Source organism: Eschrichtius robustus, chromosome 19, assembly GCF_028021215.1.
Source record: "Eschrichtius robustus isolate mEscRob2 chromosome 19, mEscRob2.pri, whole genome shotgun sequence".
Taxonomy (NCBI): Eukaryota; Metazoa; Chordata; class Mammalia; order Artiodactyla; family Eschrichtiidae; genus Eschrichtius; species Eschrichtius robustus.
Window position 1 is genome coordinate 64,650,327 of NC_090842.1, and position 24,467 is coordinate 64,674,793.

Genomic DNA, 24,467 nt, shown 5'->3' on the forward strand with positions numbered 1-24,467 from the left:
CTTCTTGCCTCCAACTTTACTCCACAGTTTTCTTGGATATTTCCTTTCAGGTTCATGCTACACAAGTGAAAACATCTCTGTTACCCGAAATGCTGACCTCCAGTGCAAACCACTGTGTGTGTTTAATATTTTTTTGTTACCTTTGCATATGGAATGACCTGTATAACAGATATAATTTGGTTTTATCACTTCATTTCTAATTATAAATATTTCCATAGTATAAAACGATGACAGATTTTCTTAATGGCTGCAGTAGTGTCACATCAGGTGGATGAACCAGTGACAAGGTTACTAGAGTCACATTAAATGTATGTATACATTAATTTGGGTAGGCTTGACTTATATATCTATACTTTTCTGCAACATGTTATGATTCTATGCTTATCCACCCACAGGATTTGTTGCCATTTACTACTGAATAATTCAGAGTTTTCATTTATATTGCCTTTTTAGTTTGACGGTTTTTCATGTGTTTTTTTTCCTGGATATGCAGGGTTTTGTTTCTATTTTGATTAATGTGCTGAATTTCTCATTACTGTTGATTTCTAGTTTTGTTGCATTGTGGTCAAGGAATAAGCCTCTTTGATATTGACTTGTGAAACTTATGAAAATGTCTTTCTATGGCCTACTTTGCTCTGTAAAGCTTTATTTTTTTATATTTACACATAGGTGTATTTCTGGAAAGGCAGGTGGCCCTTCTAGGGCAACACTGGTGATTCCATAAAGTGAATGGGTGCAATGCCAAGAAATCATCAGCAGGGACATGAGGGCTCATGCACAAGGAGTCATGAAATTTGGATGTGGCCAAGACATTGCATTCATGTTCACCTCCCCCAAGAAGTTTTATAGCTATAGTTTTATAGTCCTAGATAGTCCTATAAATAGTTTTATACCGTTTCTCTTCTCCAGATCTCTAGTCCTGGTGCCTAAAGTGATTCTAGGCTGGAGACCGAGGGGCACTGCATGTACTCAGAGGTCAAAGAACAGTTGCAGTAGGGGCAGGGCGGTGTCTGTGGGTTTGGGGATTTAGAAAAGCTACTGGGAAATTATCTTAGAAAAATTTGTGGCCAGAAGGAGTGGAAACAAAAACTCACAGTAATCCCACTGAATCAATGACTTTTTAATGTGAGTCTTTCTGACTCCTTGTCTCTCTGATTTGCTGCTTTGGAGTGAGTATTGGAACTTGCTCCTTTTTCATTTCTCTGTGGAAGAAAGTTGCTGTCTGTGAGTATGCATTGAGTGTTCTAAGAGCTGTTTCAGAAGTCCAGTTTATGCATTGTGGTTATGTGCTACCTTCTGGTGTGATATTAAACTGCCTGAAAAGTAGTAAACTTTTCAGGCAGTTCTACAGAGAACTAAACTTCTGGAGGTTGTCTGGTTAAAAGGTACAATGGTTAAGGTGATGAGCTTTGGAGAGAAAAGGCCTGGGCTTGAATTCTAGCCCTGCCTCTTAGAAAGTATGTGACTCTGGACAAGATACTTTATCTCTAGGTTTTAAGCCTTGACTTCCTTCGTTCTAGTGATTTGATACTTCTAGATTGGTGGTGAGGATTAAATAAGAAAATGCTTAGGATCTGCTTAACACATTACTCTTCATAATGTTTGCTCTGCCTTGAGGTCTAGGTGTTGTGGTTTTTTAAACAAAAGAAAACTCTTAAGTATTGGGATTTGATGCTAGAGGACGCCTATATTAGTTTTTTTTTAGTAAATTTATTTATTTATTTTTGGCTGCGATGGGTCTTTGTTGCTGCGCGAGGGCTTTCTCTAGTTGCGCTGAGTGAGGGATACTTTTCGTTGTGGTGCGCGGGCTTCTCATTGCGGTGGCTTCTCTTGTTGCAGAGCACGGGCTCTAGTCACATGGGCTCAGTAGTTGTAGCTCCTGGGCTCTAGAGCACAGGCTCAGTAGTTGTGGCGCATGGGCTTAGTTGCTCCGTGGCATGTGGGATCTTTCTGGACCAGGGCTTGAACCCATGTCCCCTGTGTTGGCAGGTGGATTCTTAACCACTGCACCACCAGGGAAGCCCCCTATATTAGTTTTCTGTTAGTTCTGTGATAAAGTAACATAAATTAGTGGCTTAAACAACACAAGTCTATTATCTTACAGTTCTATAGGTTAGAAGTTCAACATGGATCTTACGGGGCTAAAATCAAGGGCTCAGCAGGAGTGAGTTATTTTCTAGAGGCTCTAGGGGGAGAATCTGTTTGTCTTTTCCAGCTTCTAGAGGCTGCCCACACTCCTTGCCTCCTGTTTCCCTTTCCCCCCATCTCCAAAGCCAACAATGGTGTGTAGAGTTCTTGTCACATCACATCTGTCTCTGGTCTCTTCTGCTTTCTTCCATATATAAGGATCCTTGTGATTACATTGGGCCTACCTGAATAATCCAGGAAATCTATTTTTAGGTCATCTGATTAGCAACTGTAATTTCATTAGCAATCTCAATTCCCCTTTGCCTTGTGATGTAACATATTCACAGCTTCCAGGGATTAGAACGTGGATACCTTTGTGAGGGCCATGATTCCGCCTACTACAGCACCTTTAACATCACCGACAAGGTGTATGGCTAAGGGGAATGTACATATTAAAGTGAATTTGCTTTTGAGTCCTTAGAATCAAGTGGAGTAAGGAGAAGGAAGTTCCAGAACCAGGAAAACGTCACTTCTGGGGATGCCATTAATTTGAGATGTGAGAGCTATGACCAGAATTTGAGTGACAATCTAGCAAAGTAAAAAAAGAAGAATCCCAGTTCCAGTCATTTTCTAAGAACAGAAGAAAATGACCAAGGTCCAGGTGAGTTTTACATATTTATTTATTCCCTCCTTTCTTTTCTGTTGTATTTGTAGAGGCTTATAAAAATTGACTTGAGGGCTTCCCTGGTGGTGCAGTGGTTGAGAATCTGCCTGCCAATGCAGGGGACACGGGTTCGAGCCCTGGTCTGGGAAGATACCACATGCCGCGGAGCAACTAGGCCCGTGAGCCACAATTGCTGAGCCTGTGCGTCTGGAGCCTGTGCTCTGCAACAAGAGAGGCCGCGATAATGAGAGGCCCATGCACCGCGATGAAGAGTGGCCCCCACTTGCCGCAACTAGAGGAAGCCCTCGCACAGAAACGAAGACCCAACACAGCCATAAATAAATAAATAAATAAATAAATAAACCCAAAAAGTTAAAAAAAAAAAAATTAGAAAAACTTAAAAAAAAAAAATTGACTTGATTAATTGGAAAATGACACATTGATAAGAGCCTGAATCTGAAGACAAATAAATATCAACCATAATGTTGATGTCACGGTAAACTAGGAATGGTGGGAATGCAGGTCAGAGATTCTGCTCAGAATTTTGAAGTCAGAATATTAATAAAAAACTGTGAGACCTGAGGGGTTATTTATGTTGAGCTACCAGATTATCTCCAATAATTTTGGTAGCCAGTGCCAGCAAGAGAAACACGAAACGTTACATGATTCATGTTTTTGTACAGAGAAAGTAGATCATTTCCTCAGAAAAGTAAGTATTTCCTGGCACTGAAGTTTTAATAAATTTCTTGATGACTTTTCCTGCAGGGCGCAGTGGCCTCAATGGCAGCCTTCTGGTATATGCAAGAAGAGGTTCCCATTTCTCTGTTTCATGTGTGTGTGTGTTTTTACACTTTCTTATGGGGGCATAACATACATACAGTAAAGTGAATTTTTACACAGTTGTACACCTGTGGTTGTTTCTTATGGAGTTCCTTCAATACCCTTCTGGTATTCTGGCTTTTTTCAGATATAAAAATCTAGATTTATCTAGACAAATGGATGGTTTAAATGGCCTCTCAAGCCGTTTTTTGCTGAATTGGATTCCGGGTACAGACCTACCAGCAGAGTTTAAAATCACATTCTCTGCTAAAGACTTGGGATGTAGGGATGCATGATATTGTCTTTGTCACTGCATCCCAGTCTTAGAAATGTAGTATTCTTCCCGAATTATTCATTGTCAGTTCTTATCTACCTCCTTGTATTAGTTTCCTGTGGGTGCCATAATACATTACCGCAAAGTAGGCGGCTAGAACGACAGAAGTGTGTGCCCTCACAGTTCTGGAGCCCAGAAGTCTGAAATCAGGTTGTCAGTGAGGCTGTGCTCCCTCCAGAACTCAAGGAGAAATCTGTCCCTTGTCTCGTCCAGCTTCTTGTGGCTGTCTGCATTCTGTGGCTTGTGGCCTTATCATTCCAATATCTGTCTTCACATTACCTCCCCCTCTTCTGTTTGTCTGTCTCCTTCTGTCTGTCTCTTATAAAAACACTTGTCATTGGGTTTAGGGCCCATCCAGACTATCTGGGACTATCTTCTCATTTTAAGATCCTTAATTACTATATCTGCAAAGACCCTTTATCCAGACAAGGTAAAATTCACAGGTTCTGGGGATTAGGAAGTGGACATATCTTTTAGGAGGCCACCATCCAACCTGCTACCTTCCACTTTTATCATCTTTTGTTGTTATTAAATGAGTCATATACAAATCATTTGTTTGTGAAATATACAGAAACAATATGGAAATAAATAGAGCAAAAAAAGAAAGTTGCCCTGTCAAACCCTTCTCTACTCATCACTTAGGAGAGAAATAATTCTGTTTTTATTAACACTTATATGCACGTAGATATACATACATTATGTACACTTATGTGCATATACACACATTTTTTTTAAATTAATTAATTTATTTTTATTTTTGGCTGTGTTGGGTCTTCGTTTCTGTGCGAGGGCTTTCTCTAGTTGCGGCGAGCGGGGGCCACTCTTCATCACGGTGCGTGGGCCTCTCGCTATCGCGGCCTCTCTTGTTGCAGAGCACAGGCTCCAGACGTGCAGGCTCAGTAGTTGTGGCTCACAGGCCCAGTTGCTCCGTGGCATGTGGGATCTTCCCAGACCAGGGCTCGAACCCGTGTCCCCTGCATTGGCAGGCAGATTCTCACCCACTGCGCCACCAGGGAAGCCCCTACACACATATTTTTTGTGAAAATAGTTTTACATTACTGAGATCATAATAAACACATTACTTGCTTTATTCCTATAGCAACCTGCCCTGGAGAGCGTTCCATTCAAGTATTTATGTATCTATTTCATTGCATTTAGGTTTGCATGATATTTCCTAGCATGTATTTGCCTTAATTTATGTACTCTGTTTATATAAAGGTACTTTTTTTTTTTTTGGCCCGCCATGCAGCACGTGGGATCTTCGTTCCCTGCAGTGGAAGCATAGAGTCTTAACCACTGGATTGCCAGGGAAGTCCCTAAAAGTACATTTTAGCCATAAAGTTTCTTCACAATACACATTCTGACTATGTGTGAAAATTTTTTTAGGTTAGATTCCTGAAAGGGAAATCTATGAGTCAAATGGTACCTGGACTTAAATTTTTCATGGTTGCTACAAAATTGCCCTTTTTAAAAGTCTTCAGCACTTCCTCTCAGAGTTTATGAAAGTCTCTGTTTTTCCCACATTCTTGCTATTATTTAATATTGTATCAGTTTTTAAATCTTACAAATCTGAAATATAAAAGCTATATCATTTTTTTGAAGGTTGTAGAGCCTAGTGTTTAGTTTTTTTTAATTTATTTTATTTTATTTATTGTTTCTGGCTGCATTGGGTCTTCATTGCTGCACGTGGGCTTTTCTCTGGTTGCGGCGAGCGGGGGCTACTCTTTGTTGTGGTTCGTGTGCTTCTCATTGTGGTGGCTTCTCTTGTTGCGGAGCACAGGCTCTAGGCGCACGGGCTTCAGTAGTTGTGCCACGTGGGCTCAGTAGTTGTGACTTGTGGGCTCTAGAGCACAGGCTCAGTAGTTGTGGTGCACGGGCTTAACTGCTCCGTGGCATGTGGGATCTTCCCGGACCAGGGCTCGAACCCGTGTCCCCTACATTGGCAGGTGGATTCTCAATGACTGCGCCACCAGGTGAAGCCCCTAGTGTTCAGTTTAAGAGCACAAATTCTGTGGTCAGATTCACTCATTCATATCTTGCCTTGGTCTATAATTACCTGCTTTATCTTATTCTGGTTATTTAATCTCTCTGCAGTGCTTTCTTCATCTGAAAAATGGGAATTATAATAGAATTTACATGAAAGGATTTTTCTGAAGATTAAATAGGTTAATATATAGCAGAGTTTTTCAACCTCAGCACTATTGACTTTTTTGGCCAAACAACAAATTCTTTGTTGAGGGGACACCACAGGATTATAGAATAGCAGTTTCCCTGGTCAGTACCCATTGGATGTCAGTAGCACCCTCCCACCCCCAAGTTGTGATAACCTAAAATGTCATATGTCTGCTGTTGTAAAATAATTGTTGACCGGTTGAGAACCACTGATCTATGTATATATGTATATACATATGTAGGTCATATCTTAGAACATTGCCTGTTATTTAATAAGTGCTATCAGAATTAGTTTTACTATTATTTTTACTTGCATTATTATCAGTGACTTTGAACATATTTTACTGTATTTGTTAACTGTTTGTATTCTGTGAATTGCCTAATCAAATCCTTTGTGCTGATTTTGTTTTTTCTGATCTCTAAAAAAAAAAAAAAAGATAGGTTTCAGGGATATTAATCTTTATCTGTTTTTTGCAAGACATTTTCTAGTTGGTATTGTTAGTGTGCTAGTTCGTGTGAGTAGTAAACTACTCATTTCTACATATTGATCTATCACAGTCTATCTTCAAGTAATATTATACCACTTCATTCATAGTATAAGAACCTTAAAAGAGTGTGCTTCCATTTCTTCTCTACCAGCCTTTGTGCTATTGTTGGCCTACATTTTACTTCTTTGTATTTTAGAAATCCCACAATACATTATTATCATTGATTTAAACAATCACTTATCTTCTAAAGGTATATAAAAAAATAAGATTTTATATTACTCATAGGTTTTTCATTTCTGCAGCCCTTCATTCATTTGGGTAGATCTAGATTTCTATCTGAAGGACATCCTTTAACATTTTTGCTAGTACATGTATGCCGCTGCTGAATTACTTTAGCTTTTGCATACCTGAAAAAGGTTTCATTTTGCCTTCATTTTTGAAATATATTTTCACTGGGAATTCAAGGTTGACAGTTTTCTTTTTTCGGTACTGTGAAGATGTCTTTCCATTGTCTTCTGACCTGTATTGTTTACAGGAGAAGTCTGTGTTCATCTGCTCTGTTCTTGTGCATGTAGTAAATCTGTTTTCTCTGGCTGTTTTAAAATGTTTCTCTTTAGGTCTTTTTTCTGTTTCATGCTGAATAGTTTCTATTGCTATATCTTCAAGTTCACTAATCTTTTCTTCTGCAGTGTCTAGTCTGCTATTAATCACATCCAATGAGTACATTGTTCATCTCAGACACTTCTAGAGTTGGAATTGGGTCTATTTGATATCTTCCATATGACTCCATATCATGTTCATGCTTTCCTCCACCTTTTTAAACATATGTATGTATAATATGTATTTTACTATCCTTATCTACTAATTTTATTATGTATGTCATTTCTGGTTTTGTTTCTGTTGATGATCTTTTCTCTTTGTATGAGTCATATTTTCTCTCTTTGCATATCTGGTAATTTTGATTGAGTACCAGGCATTATAAATTTTTCATTGTTGAGTGATAGACTTTTATTCCTTTAAATATTTTTCAGTTTTATTCTGGGATACAGTAAAATTTACTATACCTATGTTTTTCAATGAGAGGGAGGCTGTGGGTACTATTAACATTTTGAGCTTGACAATTCTTCCTGTGTAGGACTGTCATATGCTTTACAGGATATATAGCACCCTTGGCCCGTGACCATTAAATACAGTAGGGACCTGGTCAGTGTGACAATCTGAAACATCCTCACAAACTTTCATATCCCTCTTTGTTTTTTTTTTTAATTAATTAATTTATTTATTTATTTATTTATTTTTGCCTGCGTTGGGTCTTCGTTGCTGTGCGCGGGCTTTCTCTAGTTGCAGCGAGCGGGGACTACTCTTTGTTGTGGTGCACGGGCTTCTCATTGTGGTGGCTTCTCTTGTTGTGGAGCATGGGCTCTAGGCGCACAGGGTTCCCATAAATGTATATAAATTCCGTATCACATTTTCCCTATTTTATAAGGAAAGAAAATAGTTTTAATGTGTAAGAGGAAAAAGAGTAAAACATATTACTCAAAGGCAATTTTGCCATCGTCACTGCTCAAGAAGTACCACAGTAACCTTCTAGCAAACAGCTGCTGCCCATGCCCCAAAACATGAGATTAGGTGATTCTAAGTAAGCATGAGGGAAAAAATTACAACATTTTTTGTCCTCATTCATATTGCTCTCCCAGCCCCAGAAATTCAGATTAAATGGATTTTGCAAAGCATTTCTACCTAGTCTAACAACTTAATGTAAACAAAAAGCAACATTCATTTTTAAGTAAAAATCATAACACTGTTTTTGAAACTGAAAATGGGATTCTCATCATATAAGAGAATAAGCTAAACAGCAAATTCTTGTGTAGAGACAATTATTTACCATAATCAATTCAAGTGTAACTTGAAGTTCTCAAACTATTTATTTTCAACTCAAGTAAAGACAGTTAGGCCACTGCAGTCAGTTCCTCGTCTGTGTCCCTTGATTCATCTTTCAGTTCCAATTCTCCTAAATCTCTGTCTACAGCTGTCACAGTTTTCTTCTTACACTTCTTAGGCACTGCATCATTAGCACAGATTTTTCTCATTTTAATGTTTGGCAGTTTCTTCAGATCAAAATCCCATTCCCTGCATTTAAAGTGTCTGGAATCTCAAGGCCGCAGCCCCGGTACTGCTGTCACTCCCGCTCCGTGGTCTGCTTGATGGCCGCCTCGGGAGCACTGCTGCCTGCCCTGCCCGGCCTTGATGCTGTGTGGAACTCAGTCTGCTCCAGCTCACTGCTGAACGGACTTAAATACCTTTCAGTTAATTCACAAGCGTCTCTCTTTGAATATTCTACTTTTTGGGGATCAAGATAATTTTGAAACCACTGCAGTTTTTCACCAATAAGGTTGAGACGCAACGCCTTTTCATTCTTCAGTTTTTCCTTTTTTTCTAGTTTGTGGGCCTCTCTCATAATTTGAGCTGCTTTTCTACTATATGGATGGATGACTTTTTTTTCTTGTCCTACGCTTTTTCCCTTTGGTGCTTTAGGCATGGCGATGTCCTTGTGGCCTGGGACCTCCGGACCTCCGACTCCACGCTGCGGGACCTCAGGGTCTGCGGCGGCAGCAGCTCACAAGGCAACTCCCAGTATAACATTCTTGATTGAAAGTTGTTTCACTTGGCACTTTGAAAATACTATTTCATTCTTTTTCAGGCTTCCATCACTGCTGTTGAGAACTTAGAGGCAATAAATCATATTTGTTCTTTTGTTAGGTATATGTCGTTTCCCTTTGGATATTTTTGAATTTTCCCTTTGAGTTTTGGTGTTCTGCAGTTTTACCTCCATGTGTCTAGGAGTGGATCTCTTTTTCCTGATCCTGCTTGAAATTGTGGGGTTCTCTCATCCTGAGGTTTTGTGTCTTTTACCAGCTCTAAAATATTCTCTGCCCTTACATCTTTGGTTATTACCTTCCCTCAAATTTTCTGTTCTTCCCTCAGACTCAGAATAGGTGGAAATTCAACATTCTCACTCTATCCTTCATATCTCTCAACCTCACTTTTGTATTTTCCATCACTGTCTTTTGCACTTCAGATCTGTTGTCTAGTTCACCATTCTCTCTATGTCGTATCAAATTGGTAGTCAATCTATAAATTGAAATTCCTAATTTCAATTACTGTATTTCTTATTTTGAGCATTCATCTTTGTTTCTTCAAGTTAGCCCACTCATCTTTAAGACTCTGTTATGCCTTTGCACATATTAAACACTGTTTATATTCAGTGTCTTACAATTACAGCATCATCAGGTTTTTCATGTTTAATTCTAGTGCTTATTGTTTCTAGTTAACTTGTGCACAGTGAAGGCTTCTTGAGAGCGAGAATACGTGTGTTTGTTTTGATATCATCTGCATGTAGCTCAGTGCACGCACATATGCACACAGATGGCAAATCTACCAAGGTTAACAAGAGGTTTTAATGACCACATTTCAGAAAACCTTCTGAATTATTGAGGGGGTGGATGGCTGAATCACAGCAGCAGGATATCTGTATAAGACTTTCCATTCTTCCACACTATATAACGTAAACCACCCGTATAGATACAGCCTACACAGTAGAAATGATTAGAATAGAGTTTTGTACTTCTCTTCCAAACCATCAAATGATCACCCCAGATTAAAGAAGAATTTATTACTACAGGAATCATTATTATTTGAAGATGTAGCTGTGGAGTTCACCCGGGAGGAGTGGAGGCTACTAGACCCTGCTCAGAAGGACCTGTACCAGGATGTGATGCTGGAAAACTATAGCAACCTGCTGTCCGTGGGTAAGAACTGCTTCCCTGTGCCACTCAGGGTGCCCAATCAGCAGTCTTTCCTTTCTCAGTTGTGCAATGATTTGGGGGCAGGTATCTGAAGTGTGAATAATGTAAGAGAGATTGTCAAACTTTTTCTGCAAAGGGCCAGATAGTAAATACTGCAGGCTGTTCGGGCTACCTACTGTCTCTGTAATTATATTCTGGTTTTTTTTAAATAACACTTTTATTTTATTTTATTTGTTTTTTCAGCACACACATAACATATTTTTATTTGTCAATTATATAAGTATTCTGCTAAATTTATTATATGCATTATAAAATATACTTAAAAATAGAAATGTCAAAAGGATGAAACATCAGTGAGATAAATAGTTTTTTTTTTTTAAAGTTCATAATAATGCAGTTGACAAGAAAATTAGTTATTTCTGAGATATACATTTTAAAGTAATAACTAGGATTATTACTTATATAACATTATACCAGAACATATAAGATTTTTAGAAATTTCATGTAATGTCTGAAACATTTATATTAACATATTTCCATACAAATAACCCAATGAAAGTTTAGTATTAGTTGTTTTGTTTGTTTGTTTGTTTATACTGCAGGTTCTTATTAGGCATCAATTTTATACACATCAGTGTATACATGTCAATCCCAATCGCCCAATTCAGCACACCACCATCCCCACCCCACCGCAGTTTTCCCCCCTTGGTGTCCATGTGTCCATTCTCTACATCTGTGTCTCAACTTCTGCCCTGCAAACCGGCTCATCTGTACCATTTTTCTAGGTTCCACATACATGCATTAATATACGATATTTGTTTTTCTCTTTCTGACTTAACTTCACTCTGTATGACAGTCTCTAGATCCATCCACTTCTCAACAAATGACTCAATTTCGTTCCTTTTTATGGCTGAGTAATATTCCATTGTATATATGTACCACAACTTCTTTATCCATTCGTCTGTTGATGGGCATTTAGGTTGCTTCCATGACCTGGCTATTGTAAATAGTGCTGCAATGAACATTCGGGTGCATGTGTCTTTTTGAATTACGGTTTTCTCTGGGTATATGCTCAGTAGTGGGATTGCTGGGTCATATGGTAATTCTATTTTTAGTTTTTTAAGGAACCTCCATATTGTTCTCCATAGTGGCTGTATCAATTTACATTCCCACCAACAGTGCAAGAGGGTTCCCTTTTCTCCACACCCTCTCCAGCATTTGTTGTTTGTAGATTTTCTGATGATGCCCATTCTAACAGGAGTGAGGTGATACCTCATTGTAGTTTTGATTTGCATTTCTCTAATAATTAGCGATGTTGAGCATCTTTTCATGTGCTTCGTGGCCGTCCGTATGTCTTCTTTGGAGAAATGTCTATATAGGTCTTCTGCCCATTTTTGGATTGGGGTGTTTGTTTCTTTAATATTGAGCTGAATGAGCTGTTTATATATTTTGGAGATTAATCCTTTGTCCGTTGATTCGTTTGCAAATATTTTCTCCCATTCTGAGGGTTGTCTTTTCGTCTTGTTTATGGTTTCCTTTGCTGTGCAAAAGCTTTGAAGTTTCATTAGGTCCCATTTGTTTATTTTTGTTTTTATATCCATTACTCTAGGAGGTGGATCAAAAAAGATCTTGCTGTGATTTATGTCAAAGAGTGTTCTTCCTATGTTTTCCTCTAAGAGTTTTATAGTGTCCAGTCTTATATTTAGGTCTCTAATCCATTTTGAGTTTATTTTTGTGTATGGTGTTAGGGAGTATTCTAATTTCATTCTTTTACATGTAGCTGTCCAGTTTTCCCAGCACCACTTATTGAAGAGACTGTCTTTTCTCCATTGTATATCTTTGCCTCCTTTGTCATAGATTATTTGACCATAGGTGCGTGGGTTAATCTCTGGGCTTTCTATCTTGTTCCATTGATCTATGTTTCTGTTTTTGTGCCAATACCATATTGTCTTGATTACTGTAGCTTTGTAGTATAGTCTGAAGTCAGGGAGTCTGATTCCTCCAGCTCCATTTTTTTCCCTCAAGACTGCTTTGGCTATTCGGGGTCTTTTGTGACTCCATACAGATTTTAAGATGATTTGTTCTAGCTCCGTAAAAAATGCCATTGGTAATTTGATAGGGATTGCATTGAATCTGTAGATTGCTTTGGGTAGTATACTCATTTTCACAATGTTGATTCTTCCAATCCAAGAACATGGTATATCTCTCCATCTGTTGGTATCATCTTTAATTTCTTTCATCAGTGTCTTATAGTTTTCTGCATACAGGTCTTTTGTCTCCCTAGGTAGGTTTATTCCTAGGTATTTTATTCTTTTTGTTGCAATGGTAAATGGGAGTGTTTCCGTAATTTCTCTTTCAGATTTTTCATCATTAGTGTATAGGAATGCAAGAGATTTCTGTGCATTCATTTTGTATCCTGCAACTTTACCATATTCATTCATTAGCTCTAGCAGTTTTCTGGTGGCAGTTTTAGGATTCTCTGTGTATAGTATCATGTCATCCGCAAACAGTGACAGTTTTACTTCTTCTTTTCCAATTTGTATTCCTTTTATTTCTTTTTCTTCTCTGATTGCCGTGGCTAGGACTTCCAGAACTATGTTGAATAATAGTGGTGAGAGTGGACATCCTTGTCTTGTTCCTGATCTTAGAGGAAATGCTTTCAGTTTTTCACCATTGAGAATGATGTTTGCTGTGGGTTTGTCATATATGGCCTTTATTATGTTGAGGTAGGTTCCCTCTATGCCCACTTTCTGGAGAGTTTTTATCATAAATGGGTGTTGAATTTTGTCAAAAGCTTTTTCTGCATCTATTGAGATGATCATATGGTTTTTATTCTTCAATTTGTTAATATGGTGTATCACATTGATTGATTTGCGTATATTGAAGAATGCTTGCATCCCTGGGATAAATCCCACTTGATCGTGGTGTATGATCCTTTTAATGTGTTGTTGGATTCTGTTTGCTAGTATTTTGTTGAGGATTTTTGCATCTATATTCATCAGTGATATTGGTCTGTAATTTTCTTTTTTTGTAGTGTCTTTGTCTGGTTTTGGTATCAGGGTGATGGTGGCCTCATAGAATGAGTTTGGGAGTGTTCCTTCCTCTGCAATTTTTTGGAAGAGTTTGAGAAGGATAGGTGTTAGCTCTTCTCTAAATGTTTGATAGAATTCACCTGTGAAGCCATCTGGTCCTGGACTTTTGTTTGTTGGAAGATTTTTAATCACAGTTTCAATTTCATTACTTGTGATTGGTCTGTTCATATTTTCTGTTTCTTCCTGGTTCAGTCTTGGAAGGTTATACCTTTCTAAAAATGTGTCCATTTCTTCCCGGTTGTCCATTTTATTGGCATAAAGTTGCTTGTAGTAGTCTCTTAGGATGCTTTGTATTTCTGCGGTGTCTGTTGTAACTTCTCCTTTTTCATTTCTGATTTTATTGATTTGAGTCCTCTCCCTCTTTTTCTTGATGAGTCTGGCTAATGGCTTATCAATTTTGTTTATCTTCTCAAAGAACCAACTTTTAGTTTTATTGATCTTTGCTATTGTTTTCTTTGTTTCAATTTCATTTATTTCTGCTCTGATCTTTATGATTTCTTTCCTTCTGCTAACTTTGGGTTTTGTTTGTTCTTCTTTCTCTAGTTTCTTTAGGTGTAAGGTTATTAGATTGTTTACTTGAGATTTTTCTTGTTTCTTGAGGTAGGCTTGTATGGCTATAAACTTCCCTCTTAGAACTGCTTTTGCTGCATCCCATAGGTTTTGGGTCGTCGTGTTTTCATTGTCATTTGTCTCTAGGTATTTTTTGATTTCCTCTCTGATTTCTTCAGTGATCTCTTGGTTATTTAGTAACGTATTGTTTAGCCTCCATGTGTTTGTCTGTTTTACGTTTTTTTCCCTGTAATTCATTTCTAATCTCATAGCGTTGTGGTCAGAAAAGATGCTTGATATGATTTCAATTTTCTTAAATTTACTGAGGCTTGATTTGTGACCCAAGATGTGATCTGTCCTGGAGAATGCTCCGTGCGCACTTGAGAAGAACGTGTAATCTGCTGTTTTTGGATGGAATGTCCTATATATATCAATTAAATCTAACTGGTCTATTGTGTCATTTAAAGCTTCTGTTTCCTTATTCATTTTCATTTTGGATGATCTGTCCATTGGTGTAAGTGAGGTGTTAAAGTCCCCCACTATGATTGTGTTACTGTCGATCTCCTCTTTTATAGCTGTTAGCAGTTGCCTTATGTATTGAGGTGCTCCTATGTTGGGTGCATATATATTTGTAATTGTTATATCTTCTTCTTGGATTGATCCCTTGATCATTATGTAGTGTCCTTCCTTGTCTCTTGTAACATTCTTTAGTTTAAAGTCTATTTTATCTGATATGAGTATAGCTACTCCAGCTTTCTTTTGATTTCCATTTGCATGGAATATCTTTTTCCATCCCCTCACTTTCAGTCTGTATGTGTCCCTAGGTCTAAAGTGGGTCTCTTGTAGACAGCATATATATGGGTCTTGTTTTTGTATCCATTCAGCCAGTCTATGTCTTTTGGTTGGGGCATTTAATCCATTCACGTTTAAGGTAATTATCGATATGTATGTTCCTATGACCATTTTCTTAATTGTTTTGGGTTTGTTTTTGTAGGTCCTTTTCTTCTCTTGTGTTTCCCGCTTAGAGAAGTTCCTTTAGCATTTGTTGTAGAGCTGGTTTGGTGGTGCTGAATTCTCGTAGCTTTTGCTTGTCTGTAAAGCTTTTGATTTCTCCATCAAATCTAAATGAGATCCTTGCCGGGTAGAGTAATCTTGGTTGTAGGTTCTTCCCTTTCATCACTTTAAGTATATCATGCCACTCCCTTCTGGCTTGTAGAGTTTCTGCTGAGAAATCAGCTGTTAACCTTATGGGGGAGTTCCCTTGTATGTTATTTGTTGTTTTTCCCTTGCTGCTTTCAATAATTTTTCTTTGTCTTTAATTTTTGCCACTTTGATTACTATGTGTCTCGGCGTGTTTCTCCTTGGGTTTAACCTGTATGGGACTCTCTGCGCTTCCTGGACTTGGGTGGCTATTTCCTTTCCCATGTTAGGGAAGTTTTCGACTATAATCTCTTCAAATATTTTCTCTGGTCCTTTCTCTCTCTCTTCTCCTTCTGGGGCCCCTATAATGCGAATGTTGTTGCGTTTAATGTTGTCCCAGAGGTCTCTTAGGCTGTCTTCATTTCTTTTCATTCTTTTTTCTTTATTCTGTTCCGCAGCAGTGAATTCCACCATTCTGTCTTCCAGGTCACTTATCCGTTCTTCTGCGTCAGTTATTCTGCTATTGATTCCTTCTAGTGTAGTTTTCATTTCAGTTATTGTATTGGTCATCTCTTTGTTTGTTCTTTAATTCTTCTAGGTCTTTGTTAATCATTTCTTGCATCTTCTCAATCTTTGCCTCCATTCTTATTCCGAGGTCCTGGATCATCTTCACTATCATTATCCTGAATTCTTTTTCTGGAAGGTTGCCTATCTCCACTTCATTTAGTTGTTTTTCTGGGGTTTTTTCTTGTTCCTTCATCTGGTACATAGCCCTCTGCCTTTTCATCTTGTCTATCTTTCTGTAACTGTGGTTTTTGGTCCACAGGCTGCAGGATTGTAGTTTTTCTTGCTTCTGCTCGAGATAAATATTTTTAAATGGTTTTAATTTTTAAAATGTAATGGTACAAAACACTTTTGCTATCATGTTTTAGAAGTTTACCTTCACTTTTCGAATACTCTGTTTTATAAGAGCACTTTATTCTGAATTAATAATGCTTTTAAAATGTAAAAAAATGCCTTAGTTACAGCCACGGACCATAGTTTGCTGACCCCTACATAAGACTTGAATTTTATAAGTGGTAGATACTCAGTCTCCTCTCGGGCCTCAGATAGAGGGAGTATATTTTCCCTACTCCAAGGGGAAAACTCTTTTCCAAGGTACAGTCACACAATCTATAAAATGTATCATTTAACAATGTTTAGATCTCACGCCCAAAGATATTTTCCTAAATATTCTGTTATTTTTCTTGAATAGGGTATCAAAGTCCCAAACCAATTCAAATCTTCAAGTTGAAGCAAAGAAACAAACCATGGTTAGAAAAGGAAAATATCCGTGGTCAGAACTTTCCAGGTAAGTGAATGAGAAACATCCAGGTAGAAAAGAAGTGAATTCCTAGATTTGTGGAGGCCTCACACCTTTGAAATAGTGTTGAGGTGACTCATCTTCTGGTTTCTAACCTTTTGACAGTATCTAAACAGCCTCTGATTATTACTCTCCTATGTTAATATTCATTGCTTAAGCATTTAGAGGAAAATACTCCTGTGTTCTCACCCCTGGATTTGATACTGATTTATTTCATCTAGGATCTTGATTTGTTTTGCTTAGATATTTTTCTTTCTGAGGATTCTCAAATTTTCGCTTCTTCATTGACTGCCATAGTATCACTGCTTGTTCCTTCCTCTTCCCTTGCTTTGAAAATTCAGTCTTCCACTCCTCTCTGCAAAGAGAGAACTTCAAATTCACTATCATCGTCTTCTGACTACTGAACCTTGGGTAATACTGATTTCCTTCCTAACATTCAGCCCCACCCAGGGTGCTGTGTTCCCATGGTAACCCGGTCTTTTAATGTGCATCTGTCTGTTTCCTTATTCTGGCTGGGCAAATATGAGCTAAAGCAAATGTAGCAAAACGTTAACTATAGAATCAAAGAGGTGGATATATGGCTGTTCACTGTGTAATTCTTTCAATTTGTTTGTCTGTGAAAATTTTTATAATAAAATGGTAAGGGAAGAGCTATAAGTATTGTAATTTTCAGAGTGAATTATGCCTCCCCCATACACTGAAATAAAGGAATTCACTCAAATAAAAAAACAAAAACAGAAAATTCACAATCTTAGACCCCACCTGAAATCAAACCATAAACGTCATGCATTCTTTGCTGATTTCTCTGTATATTTGCTGGATCAGGTATTTATCTTGATTCATCTTACTCTCAGTTTAATTTCCCGAGTCTAAACAATTCTAGTTATAACCCTACTACCAACATGGGATATTTAAATCCTTCTGTGATCAAGGGACTGCGAGATACAATGTGATGCTTACACAGAATTCTCTTTCCATTCCCTAAATTCAAAGTCAGCTTCATTTAAACCAGTCTCTACAATGCCCGCCACAAGTATGATTGTTTCATTGATTCATTCCCTCAGCAAGTATTTTTAATGCCTAATACACGCTGCTATGTAGTGTGCTTTATATTATGTGGCTACAGCAGAGAATAAAAGGGATTAAGTTATTACTCTCACAGAACTTGCATTCCAAGTGGGGGAGGTACACAAGAAATATACAAATTTTTCTGGTGGTAATTAGAACCATGGAGAACAATGTAAGGGGTAATGAATGTCAAGCAATAGGAAGGCCTGATGTTTTATACACAACGGACAGGGAATGCCTCTCTGCTCTGCTAGGGTGGCTGAGTGGAGTGAGGGATGATGCATGGGTAGACCTGGGGAAAGTGTACCAGCAACGGTGGTCCTGAGGCAGAGGTGTACCTGGCGTGTTTGAGGACTGTCCAGGAAGCCTGTGTGGGGAGAGCAGAGCCATCAAGAGCGGAAGTGATACTCATGAGGTGCGAAAGGGGCCCACATGATGCAGGGCACTGCAGGCCATTTTAAGGACTTAGGATTTTTTTTCAGAATGACAGTTACTGAATGGTTTGGGGCAGAAGAGTGACATGATCTGGCTTATGTTTTTGGGGTTTTGTTTGTTTGTTTTGGCCACGCCGCAAAGCTTGCGGGTTCAATCCCCCGACCAGGGATTGAACCCGGCCCTGGCAGTGCAAGTGCCGAGTCCTAACCACTGGACTGCCAGGGAATTCCCTCTCTGGGAATTTCTATACAGGCACAGCTCACTTTATTGTGCTTTGCTTTATTGTACTTCGCAGATAGTGTGTTTTTTGCAACTGAAGGTTTGTGGGGAATTCCTTGGTGGTCCAGTGGTTAGGACTCTGCACTTCCACCACAGGGGGCACGGGTTCGATCCCTGGTCGGGGAAGTAAGATCCCGCAAGCCTCGTGGTGCAGCCAAAAAAAACCAAACCAAAACAATACAAATTGAAGTTTTGTGGCAGCCCCGCGTCAAGCAAGTCTGTCGGCACCATTTTTCCCAACAGCATTTGCTCACTTTGTGTCTGCGTCACATTTTGGTAATTCTCTCTATATTTCAAACTCTTTTATTATTATTATATTTGTTACGGTGATTTGTAATCAGTGATCTTGGATGTTACTTCTACGACTTGCTGAAGGCTCAGATGATGGTTAGCATTTTTTTTTAGTGAGAAAGTATCTTTAAATTAAGTGTACACTGTGTACACTATGTACACTGTTTTAGACATAATGCTATTGCACACTTAATAGACTACAGTATTGTGTAAACATAACTTTTATATGCACTGGGAAACAAAAAAATTCACGTAACTAGCTTTATTGCACTATTTGCTTTATTGTGGTGGTCTGGAACTGAACCTGGAATATCTCCAAGGTATGCCTGTACAGATAATCCCAAATTTGCCCTCTAGCCAAAGTCTTCTCCAAATTCCTCTCTCCAGTTGAGTTCTTCATGTCTGCACCAAGATATCCATCTCAAAATGTTTATGTCAAAATACACACCTGATTTTCCCACATTCAAAACCTGTCTCCCTGATGTTCCTCAACAACTTAGCTGGTACGTCTAGTCATTTAAGCCAAATACCTAGGGAAAACCCTTGATTCCTCCCTTTTACTTACATTGAATTCAACACTGCATGTTGTTTTTTCCTTCTCCTAGATGTACCTCGAGTTCATCCGCTTCTCCACACGTACACTATTGCTGCTCCACACCAAGCCACCATTATCTCTTCCCTGGATTACTTCATTAACTTCCTCTCTCCTACACTCCTTCCTCTCCCATCACTATCCATGTAGCGGTCGGCAACCTCTTGGAAATATAAATCAGAACCCCCCACCTTCTCAAAACTTCCAGTGGCTTGCCACTAGTCTTAGCGTCAAATTCAGATTCTTCCTACCAGATCTATGTGATATGCCTTCTGTCTACCTTTTGAATTTCAACGCTTCCTTCTCCCTATATAGCTGTTCCACTCAGGGCCTACTGGGTACCTTTCTATTTCTTGACCTGGCCAAAACCTTTCCTGTCTCAGGGCTCTTGCATTGCTGTTGTACTTGAATGAAAACTTGCAATTCTTTACATGAGGTTGCTTATTCTTTATTCCTGGTTTCTTGGCTCAACTTTTATTTTCTCACAGGTGTTTACCTATTTAAAGTTGACCAACTCACACTGTTCTTTTTCATATGCTAGGAACCAGTTTTCAGTCTGAAGTTGTCTTATTTCTTTGCTTCCATTTTGTTCTCTTTTGCCTAGTGGGATGCGTTTGTATTCAAGTGCTAGGACAGTGAATGTGATACATAGTAGACATTCAATAAGCATTGGGGGAATGAATGGCTATATCCTCCATCATGCTAGATCAGATGTCTCTCCAACTTACTTTATCTTATGTTAATGAGACACATTTCTACTTCATCCTCTTTGCCCATTTTGCAAGGATCTATTTGGAGAGCAGCAAAATCTTTACTAATTGAGAATTGTCTACCATTGATTCTGAATCAGCTGGGTTTTTTTTAAAGATGTTATGGCTTTATTTCATTGTGTTTCCCCTCATATTCAAGAAGTAAATTTACACTTGATGGTTTCCTTCATATGACAGAATTGTCACAAAGAGCCAGCCCAAACCGGGGCATTTTAGAAGCAGTTTTATTACCTGATTTAGAAGCAGTTTTATTACCATAACCTGATTATGAAAGAATTAATTTTCTTTCTAGAAGTTGGAGAAATTGGTGATCATATGCAGTGGTCTTTGGAAATCCAAAACAAGCGTAAAAATATGGAAAGAGGCCGTGAACACAGTTCATCGGGAAATGTGTTTCATCTGCGCAGAAATCTTGTTACTTTAAGGCAAAGCCATGATAAGTTTGATGTACTGAACTCTAATTTAGATTTAGTTAACCAGAATAAAAACTGTGTAGCGAAGAATCCTGACAAGTTTAATAAATATGAGAAATCGTTTCTTCGTACTAAGCATGAAAAACGTTACACTGGAGTTAAATGCAATAAATATGGAAACACCATCTTCACCAATTCGAAACTCAGTATACATCAAACTGAAAAACGAAAGAAACATGAGTGTATTGAATGTGGTAAAACCTTCATCAAAAAGTCTCAACTCACTGTACATCAGAGAACTCATACAGGAGAGAAACCATATAAATGCCTTAAATGTGGTAAAGCCTTCTGTAGGAAAGCAGAGCTCAATATACATATGCAAGTGGAAAGAGGAATAAAACCCCATGCATGTAGTGAGTGTGGGAAAACTTTCTCCAGGAAATCTCAGCTCCTTGTACATCAGAAAACTCATACGGGAGAGAAACCCTATACATGCAGTGAATGTGGAAGAGGCTTCATCCAGAAGGGTAATTTTCTTATACATCAGCGAATTCATACTGGAGAGAAGCCCTATGGATGCAAGGAATGTGGTAAAGCCTTCAGTCATAAGCCATGTCTCGTTGCACATCAGGTATTTCACACTGGAAATCCTCCCTATGTGTGCAGTGAATGTGGAAGAGCTTACTTTCAAAAGTCAAGTCTCATTAGACATCAAAGAGGTCATACAGAAGAGAAACGCTATAAATGCAACATATGTGGGAAAGGCTACTGCACGAAGTCAATACTCAGTAGACATCAGAGAGTTCATACAGGAGAGAAACCCCATGGATGCAGCAATTGTGGGAAAGCCTTCTGCCACAAGTCCTCCCTCACTAAACATAAGAAAACTCATATGAAAGAGAAATGTGTGGATTCAGTCAAGGTGGAAAATGATTTTCTTGGGAACCACAGCTCATTATGTACCACAGAACCCGTACAGGAGAAAAACTCTGTTGAAACAATGACAGTGCAAGGGCCTTCTGTGGCCATGCAGACATCATTAAATATCAGTGGGTTCCTAGCCCAAGGGAATGTAGTCCTTGTGGGACAGCCTGTTGACAGATGTGTACCCTCAGGAAGTAACAGAGAATTTGTACAGGAGAGAAACCTCATGAATGCAGTAAATGTGGTAGTGCCTTCAGTTACCAATTATGTCTTATTTTATGTCACAGGAAACGTGTAGGGAAGATTTGGTACGTTCAGTGTGGAAAAGCCTTTACATCAAAGTTTTAGCTTTTTATATAGTTGAAAACTTTCACTGAGAGAATGCTCATGAATGTAGTGATAATGGGAAGATATACCTCATTAAGTATCAGTGGCTCTAAGTAGGTTGAATTGTAACGAGCTTGACTTCGAAATCATCAATAAATTCACATCAGAAAGAAATTTTAGGAAGGCAGTTGTATCAAGTGCCTAAGACCACCCTCACATTTGATCATTCTCTAAAAGCAGTCACTAAACTCATAAAAGCTGCTATACTTACTGTTACAGTTTATGACAGTGAAGAGTTACAAATTAAAATTAGCAAATGTAAAAGGTGCATGAGGCAGACTTTAGGAGAAACCAGGTGCATCCAGTTGTCCTCCCAGTGGAGTTGTATGGACAGTGCTTAATTCTCCAGCAATGACCTGACAACACATATGGCGTATTGCCAACCAGAGAAACTCACCTGAGCCTTAGTGCCGGGGGGTGAGAGGGGTAGTAAGGGGGTTAGTTATGGAGGCATGGAGAAACCACATAACTGACCTTAACTTCTCAAACTCCAGCCTCCTAAGGATCAAACTGATACAGAATGGCCCAGAGCCCCAGGCAAACAAAAGCAGGTGTTCACCAAAAATCATATTGCTAATTAAACTATATGGCATGGCCGAAACCCCAGGTATACAAAGACGCTCTTGGCAGGCAGCATATTACAAGGGCTTAGAGGTTCCTTCTCAGGTGCCAGTCAAGGGTCATTCCTTTCATTGGAACGTGCAGGGTCTGAACACCCCAAACTTGCCGAGTCAGCCCCTGATTTGCACAGCAGTGAATAGGACAAGGTTTTCAGTAACATGGTTCCTCATCATGTGTCAGAAATAAGGAATGTCTATGGATACACCAAATGTGTTGAACCTTTAGCAGAATGGCAGAGATCTCACAAAGGCGATAAGCTCGTGATTGCAATGGAGATTTGGAAACTTGTTGACGTAAGTCTACCCTCATTTTCCATCAGATTAACACCCTTAATGTGTATTTTGATAGAGAATGTCTTGAACTCTTTCTCATTGCTAGGGAATGACTCCATAACTCATTTGAAGATGGTTTATAGTCCATATCACATTGTACCTATTATATCTAAATCTTCTATCATCTTTGCCGTATTCTTTTAGAAGCAAGTTCCTAGGCCAGCCCACACTCAAGGGGAGAGTTGAGAATCTTTGAAGGCCTTCTTAGAGCCAGCCTACCAGAATAATGATTTTCAGGGAAAAAGACATTCTTTGCCGAGAGTTGCCATGGTTTCCTGCTTAAACAGTGCTTGAACAGAAGCTGGCGCTCGCCACCCCACCCCCTCAACCTGGCCCTGCAGAGCCAGCCTTCTGCCTCCTCACAGCACCCTTGGACCACTCCCAAGGCGAATGGGAGTGGAGTGACTGCTGTGACTACCATGTCCCCCTCACAGGTGCCCCAGCACTACCACCAGAACTTGGAGGCCACAAATAACTGCCAGATCCACCTGGAGCCTCTGACGTTTACCTGTCCGTGTCTCATTACTTTGATGGCCATGATGTGGCTTTGGAGAACTTTGCCAGTTGTTCTCTTCACCAGTCTCGTGAGGGGAGGGGACATGCTGAGAAGCTGATGAAGATGCAGAACCTGCCAGGTGGCCGAATCTTTGGTGTATGCTGAAACCAGAACAGGATGACTCGGAGAGTGGGCTCAAGGCAACGCATGTGTGTTCCACTCAGAAGAGGGCATGAATCAGTCACTACTGGAACTGCACAAATTGCCTACTGCGAAAAATGACCCCTACTTGTGTGACAACCTGAATGAGCAGGTGAAATACATCAAAGAATTGGGTGACCACATAACCCATTTGTGTGTGATGAGGGCCCCCGAATCTGGCATGGCAGAGTGTCTCTGACAGGCTCACCCTGATGATGAGAGCTAAGCATCAGGCTGGCTTCCCAGTGGCCGTGGGGGTGACTTCCCTGGTTACCATGACAATGCATCCATTTTGGGTTTTCCTTTACCTTTTCTGTAAGTTGTACTAAAGCATCCACTTAAGTTTTTTTCATTTGCACTATTCTTTCAAATTTGGTACCCAGATTAAAAAAAAAAAAAAAAGACAGACACGTAAAGACCCCAGGTTATACTAGGATTCCAGTGCCATTGAGAATACCCAGTCTCATGGTAAGAGGGCCCTTGGTTGATAAGAAAATCTCACAAATGTCACCCTGTTTTTTACGTAGGAGTGATTTAGCTAGAAGTCACTGCTCCTCGGTCATTCACTTGAAACTTTGTGCTGGCTTGAACAGGACAAATGACTGACTGGTGCAAGGAATTAGGAGCCTGGAGTAAGGACACCCCACCCCGCCCCGGTCCCCTGCTCCCCTGCCGTGGAACTCTTCCTCCAGTCTCTGAGGAGAGCACATGGCTGGCTGACGCTAGAATGCCTGAGGGCGTGGGATGAAGATGATTCTAAGACTGTGGACGAAAACTGAAAACAGCAACCAAGTGTTTCCTCTGCAGCAAGAAGAGAAAGCAAACAGAAAAAAGCAAGTCCCATCTCCATTTTCCTTCTGCCTACCCATTCTCTCTAGTGGCCCATGTTGGCAGAACTTAACGTGAAGCTGGCAAAAGAGAATCTGGTTTGCGCTATCACAAAGCAGACAGTGGAAGAGTAGGTTGAGAGGTGAGAGACAATAGCTAAATAATCAGGCGAGCAACCTACTTCAATTGAGATTAGCTGTGGTGCGTGCCCCTGGCCCCTGCAATTTACAAATCTTACAGTCCACTTATAGACAAGTGCGGATTGAAAATATATTT

The 24,467-nt window shown here is 39.4% G+C and overlaps 1 protein-coding gene and 2 pseudogenes across 1 annotated transcript; 2 read left to right on the forward strand and 1 right to left on the reverse strand.

The window, feature by feature from the left end:
* Positions 1 to 2,703: 2,703 nt before the first annotated feature.
* On the forward strand, positions 2,704 to 22,988 carry LOC137753009 (zinc finger protein 350-like). Its single transcript, XM_068527961.1, has 4 exons — positions 2,704 to 2,788; positions 10,287 to 10,413; positions 16,447 to 16,542; positions 20,282 to 22,988. Exons 1-4 carry the CDS (start codon positions 2,774 to 2,776, stop codon positions 21,622 to 21,624), a joined length of 1,581 nt encoding a protein of 526 aa, XP_068384062.1. The 5' UTR covers positions 2,704 to 2,773; the 3' UTR covers positions 21,625 to 22,988.
* LOC137753053 (translation machinery-associated protein 16 pseudogene) lies at positions 8,554 to 9,174 on the reverse strand (annotated as a pseudogene).
* On the forward strand, positions 22,305 to 24,467 carry LOC137752476 (ferritin heavy chain pseudogene; annotated as a pseudogene).